This window comes from Octodon degus, unplaced genomic scaffold (assembly GCF_000260255.1).
Source record: "Octodon degus isolate 3935 unplaced genomic scaffold, OctDeg1.0 scaffold00014, whole genome shotgun sequence".
NCBI classification, from domain to species: domain Eukaryota; kingdom Metazoa; phylum Chordata; class Mammalia; order Rodentia; family Octodontidae; genus Octodon; species Octodon degus.
In genome coordinates this window covers 5,578,091-5,584,702 of record NW_004524590.1, presented here as the reverse complement: position 1 = coordinate 5,584,702, position 6,612 = coordinate 5,578,091, and the positions used below count along the sequence as shown (strand labels likewise).

The 6,612-nt window shown below is 37.9% G+C and overlaps 1 protein-coding gene across 1 annotated transcript in view; it reads left to right on the top strand.

Moving 5' to 3' along the window:
- Cntnap5 (contactin associated protein like 5) overlaps window positions 1-6,612 on the top strand; it is a 930,940-nt gene that overhangs the window by 552,965 nt on the left and 371,363 nt on the right. Inside the window, exon 12 of the mRNA XM_004626336.2 lies at window positions 6,348-6,467. Coding sequence (XP_004626393.1) covers window positions 6,348-6,467 — 120 coding nt within the window. The remainder of the gene's footprint in view (window positions 1-6,347; window positions 6,468-6,612) is intronic.

The following is a 6,612-nucleotide window of genomic DNA, read 5'->3' as shown; positions in this document are numbered from 1 at the left end:
GGTGCAGGGTAGCAGGAAGCTCTCCACACACTCACCGGACCTGGGCTAGGACTGGGTCTAGGGGTTCCCGGAAGTCTATATATCTTCTTGACTCAGCTTTGGCATTTCTTATTTATCCAGGCAACTGTCCACTTCCTCCCTGTCTTCCATCCTGTGAGATAAAGATTGTGGAAGTAGGTGTTAATGATCTTCTAAAGTTCTCTAAGGTCTCCGGTAATTTTACCCTTTTCATTCTTTATTGCGTGAATTTGGGTTTTTTCTTTCCTTTATTTGATTAGTTGGCTATGGGTTTATCGATTTTATTTATTTTTTCAAAGAATCAACTCTTTGATTCATTCATGCTTTGTATTGATTTTGTTGTCTCCAATGCATTGATTTCTGCTCTAATCTTGATAATTTCCTGCCTTCTTTGGTCTTTGGGCTTGACTTGCTCTTCTTTGTCTAGCAACTTGATGTGCAGCATGACATCATTTATTTTGGCTTGTTCTGTTTTCATATGGTGTGAATTTACTCCTATAAATTTTCCTCTTAAGACAGCATCCCACATGTTTCAGTAAGTTGTGCCTGCAATTTTTGTTCGTAAATATTTTTAATTTCTACTTTAATTTCATCGGTGACCCACTGGTTGTTTGGGACATTGTTATTTAATTTCCATGTGTTTATGTATTTTCTTTTGTCAGTAATTTCCAGTTGTACTGCAATGTGTTTAGATAGTATGCATGGGATAATTTCAATTGCTTTGCTTTTCCTTAAGAGTGCTCTGTTTGCTAGTATGTGGTCTATTTTGAGATATTTTGTGTGTGTGGTATTGGGGATTGAGCTTTGAACTTTGCACTTGCCAGGTATGCACTTATGCCACTGAGCTATCTCCCCAGCCCAGTGTACTGTGTGCATCTGGGAAGAATGTATATTCTGTTGCTGCAGGGTGAAACACTCTGTAAATTTGTACCAAGTCAATTTCTACACAAGTTTGGTTTATTTCTGTTATTTCTCTGCTGATATTTTGCCTAGTTCATCTATCTCTTTGTGACAGTGGCTTATTAAAGTCTGCCATTACTATTGCATTAGTGGTCATTTGATTTTTCATGTGTTTAAATTCATTTTTTCTAGAAGGGCGCTCCTACATTTGGTATGTATACATATTTTTATAATTGTTATTTCTTCCTCTAACAGTTTTCCCTTGACAAGTACATAGTGACCTTCTTCATCTCTTTGGATGACTTTTTGGTTTGAAGTTGATATTGTCAGCAACCACAATAGCTACATCCACTTTTTTTCTGATTTCCTGTGGCATGGAGGATTGCTTTCCGTCCTTTGACTTTTAGTATGTGAATTTCCTTTTGAGTTAAACGTGTTTCTTTTATGAAGCATATTGTTGGTTTTTGTTTCTTAATCCACTCTGCTAGTCTGTTTCTCTTGATTGGTGAATTGAGGCCATTGACATTGAAGGTTATAACTGATACACATTGGTTTATCCTTGTCATGTTATTTGCCCATTATAGGTTCCATATTTCCCTCTTTTTACTGACTTGGTGGTTCCTTTCTGCTGTCCTTGAAGCTGAGATCACTCCTGTCTCTTTCTAAAATATATATCAGGACTCTTTGTAGGGTTGGTTTGGTCCTCACAAATTTCTTCAATTGTTCTTTGTCATTTAAGGACCATAGTTCATCATTGGATGTGATATAGTTTTGCAGGATACATCAATTTGGGTTGGAAGTTATTTTCTTTCAAGACCTGAAATGTTTCATTCCAAGCTCTTCTCGATTTGATGGTCTGTGCTAAGAAATCTGCTGTGATTCTGATGGGCTTTCCATTGTAGATGACCTGTTTCTTCTCTCTAGCAGTTTTTAATATTCTATTCCTGTGCTGATTTTCTGATATCTTGATTATTATTTGTCTAAGTGTAGATTTACTGTGATTATGGCTGTGTATAGTTCTTTATGCCTCATTTATCAGTATGTCAGTTTCTTTTGCCATTTTTGGAAAATTTTCTGCTAGTACTTCTACAAATAGTCTTTTTATATCATTTGTGCTGTCTTCCACTACTTCATTGACACCTATTATTCTTATATTATTTTTCTTTGCATTGTCTTGTAGCTGTTGAACTGAACTCTTATTTCCTTGTTCCTTGTTAGTGTCAAGTGATTTTTTATATCACATTCATTAGCTACAACAGTCTTCCAGGTCTGAAAGTCTATCATGAAGTTCAGTCACATGGTTTTTCCAGGTTTCAATGTAGTTCTTAGTTTCTTGGGTATCTGTTTGAATCTGTTTCATGTATTCTAGCTCTTTCCTGTATTGTTCATTCAGTGCTTTCAGCACTTATCTATTCATCTGCCCAGAGGCCATCAAAATTCTTGCATGGCTCCAGGAGAGCTCTAGATGGGCTTACAGACCGCAGCTTTCTTGCACCCCACAGGCCACTCAGAGTCCTCCTAAGTTTCTAAAAGTTTCAACAGCACCAGCAGAAGCTCCATGCCTGTGCACTGGGGACTAAGTTAGGTCAGAGCTTACCAGAATCCTGCAGGCTGCCCAGAGTCTACCAAAGTTCTTAAATGGCTGCTGTGTTATTTTTACATGACACAAATATTTGGTGAATTTCTTTGTTTTCAGACAAGCCAATGAGTTCTGAAAACTCATCCTGTAATTTTCCTGCTCAAACATGGACTCAGTGAAGCCCTTGTCCCTTGGTATCTTTAGACCCTTCATGTCGGTGGCTTCTAGCACTTTTTTTATGTATTCAGTACAGGATCTACAGGTTCTCACTACACAGATTGGACTCGTAGTGATCCTCCTGTTTTCAGCTTCCCAAACGCTGGGATTATAGGTGTGCACCACCACACCCAGTCCTAGTCACAGTTTCAGTATGCTCTGGGGCTGTGGCCAGCACAACCTGCTAGAGATCCAGCCCGGTCCCTGCACCTGCCTAAAGAGGTGCTTTACTTTGTTGGGCTATCCGGCTGGCCCTGCTTTTATCACTTTGATTAACTTAAATGTGAGAAGATACAACATCATTTAAAACAATAAAATAATGGGTTTATAGGGATACCACACACTCAATATAACTGGTTAGCTTTATGTAATTTTTTCAGTTTATGTACATATTATCTTTTATGGTAAATATTTTTATTGGAAGTAGCATAATTTTTATTAGCTTTTTCTTGTTATCTATGACAGTTGACTACTAAAGTAATATTTTAAAATAACCTTTTAAAGTGTATTTTAGTATTTTTGACATCCTTGTTTAGTTTTCCTGTTAGCTTGTATGTTAATTATTTTGTTTGTCAAACAAACAGCTAAATGTTAAATATTTTTAAACCTGTAAGTTCATAATGATAGTAAAACAGTATAATCTGTCATATGTACAGAATAGTAGACGTTGTTTTGTTTTTCCCATACAATCTTATGTTTCTGGGAAATTAAATCATAGGTAAGTGATGTTGCTGACTTATAAAATATTCCTACTACCAAAATAGGAAGGAGAGTGTGCTAGGAAGCTTTCTGTCACTATTGCTCCAGAACCAAGATCACAAGCTTTTAAGTAAAGGTTTGTTTTACACTTTTGGAGTTACTGATACATTAATAAAATAGACCTGATTAAAAAAAAAGTTAGGAAAATCCTGAAATTTGAACATCAATTTGAGGAATTTCCTAGGTATTGTTTTTCATTTCCTCTTAATCCTAGGAATTGCTTTTTTGCTATATATAATTTTGTTTTTAACACTAAAATGTTTGCATGGGTTCAAAGTTAAAAATTAAAAATATTTCAAAAGGTCTAAATATTACCTTTCTTCTTAGAGACAGTCTCTCTCTTACCCAAAAAGGTATTCATTAATATTATCTGAGGAAAACTTTGAGATTTTGTTAATTAATTTAGCATTTAATTGGTGAATCCTCAAATAGCTTTGAATTTGCAGAGAATAAGGTTATTACTTATAGTACAACTCTGTTAGAAGAACTTAAGAATGGAATCTTTTTAGATTTTAGAGAGGAAAAAGACTGAAGGCATCATTTTCCATTTAAGTAAATAAATACATAATAAGTTAAAATGAAAACTTGTATCACCATATATAGATACACTATTTAAGGTGTCGTTTTCAAAGTAATAATATAAAATTTCAAAATATTCTTCACTGTGAGAAAAGAGGTACCCAGAGAGTTACTGGTTTGATTCCAAACTTTGTAATTTATGTTAAAAAATTAAAAAAAAAAAACAAGTAAAGATGCAATTGAAAGAAGAAAAGTTAGCATGGCATGGATCTATGATATAATTATAATAATAGTCCATATTTACCAAGTCATCTCTAAGTACCCCGACTGGATAATTGCTGTGATGCTTTCCTAGTACAGTAGGTTCTTCTTAGATCAATAGCATGGTGACATATTTAATGCTTTGAGAGGTAATTAGCTATTTATTATGATTTATTTGAATCATTGCAAAGCTTAGCGTGTAGAAACCACACCCATAATCACTTCATACCTTCTCTGGAACTGTAATATTGAGGGGCTAGTCTCTGCTGCAGTGAGGCTGGATGCTGGCGTGGTGGGGCTCCTCCTAGTCTTGCCTGTGCGTGTCTTCCTCCAGCTTGTACTCATGTCATACTGCATACAAGCTTCCGAGCTCACCCGCATGCTCTCTTAGCACTGTCTGAAATGGCTGTTGACTTTACCAAGGGAGGTGATGCAGGAGCAAGGCAGTGCCCATGGTCTCTCCATAGTCTAGTACTGGAAGTTGTATCTGTCCTTTCTGCCTGGTCTATGTGTTAGAGCAATGAATGAGCCCAGCTCAGGAGGCCAGGATGGCTCTATGAATAGGACACGAATCCCAGGGAGTGTCCCGCAGAGCAGCCATCTATGAAGGCACCACGTCAGGGGAAACAGCTTGTGCAGGCTCCCTACATCATAAGTGGTAGCTCTACCCTGTAAAACTGCACAGTATGGTTCTGAGGGCTGTGCTCTCAGCCACTGTGCTGCTTCCCACATGCTGCCTGGGCAGTGTTTGTTGTTTATGGGACATTGGTAGCTCCTTCTGGGGTTATCATTGTAGGAGCAGTTGGGAAGGCATACACAGGAAGGAGTTGACTTCTTCATGTGACACCGATGTGCTGTCATATTACGCAAGCCTGATAGCAGCTCACATAAACGAGCTCTATGTTAAGCTCTATCTATAAGCTACAAACAATGACATGCTCATTTACCTCCTCTTTAGAAAATACCTAGGAATGCAAGAGAAATTGCCATGAATTCAAGTATAACCTTGAATTGACTTTAATTTATAACAAGTCAAACACTCCCTGTCTTCAGAAGTCTATTGTAATGAATTATTTGAGGTTCTCAGCCTCACTACTTGATAATGATAAACCATACCGTCACATTCCTGGGATGGGACATTTGTCACAAGGGGTAAGAGTTGGGTAAGGTGAGAATTGAGGACTATATCTTAAAGAATTTTGGAAGTTAAGGAAGTGTTCTAAGCACGGATGGTTGATACAATTACATGTGTACCTGCTGCTCTGAACTGTGAAATTTTGTTAGGAATATCAGGTATTTTAATTTCTTTATGAATAAAACAACAGATACCTCCTTTGGACTCCTCCAAAGTCACTCAAGATGATCTAGTGGAAATTACAGCTTTCTCCAACCCCCAGATAAATGAAAGCCTCCTGTGTCAGGATACATGTGCTGGCCTTATCTGATGACCTAGAGACCTCTATGGGTGTCACCTAGGCTGTGAGCTCTCAGGGCACTGACTTACTGCCTTGTCTATGATTCCATTCTTTCACCCATCTCTGTTGACATGTGTTAGGAAATTAGTAAATGCTCATTACATGGAAATGGATTGAGCTCGAATTATGATTCTTTGTTAGTTACTGAGACAAGCTTGAGTATCCAGAAATAAGGTAGTGTTCTTACACTTCATGGTAAAAAGGCATAATTGTGTACAGATGGTTTTTATTTTTTAATTTGTTACTCAAATATTGTTGAGCCCATGCCGTCAGTGTGGACCTGCATTAGATGCTGGGATACAGTGTAAAATAATGCATGCCCATTCCTCTTACAGCTTCTGCAGCAGATAGAATAGTACGCTCATGATCCTAGCTCAGTATTTGTGGTGCAAAAAGGAGAAACATAGAAGAAATGAGGGAAGCTGGGAGGGATGGAACCCAAGAACCTAGTTCAGAAGCATCCATAAGTGAAGCTAAAGAGATGATGTGACTCTATTAAGCATTAGAACAGTTTGCAAAGGCATGGGGACAATGTTAAACGTAATCTGGAGGCACGGATCCCTCCAGAGAATATGCAGAGTCCAGCAAAGTTCTTCTCTGCTGCCTTTCTGTCTTTTCAGCCATCTATGAACAATCCTGTGAGGTCTACAGGCATCAAGGGAACAGAGCTGGGTTCTTCTACGTGGACTCTGATGGCAGCGGGCCCCTGGGACCCCTTCGCGTGTACTGCAACATCACTGGTAAGTGTGCAGAATTTCTACTTGTGCTCACCTTTGCCATTTCATGATGAGAAGCAAAGACAAATCACTGAAAAAGGTACCTGTGAGAATAAAACTTCAAAGAAATCATCAGGTCATGTAGGAGAGACAGAGACAGAGACAGAGA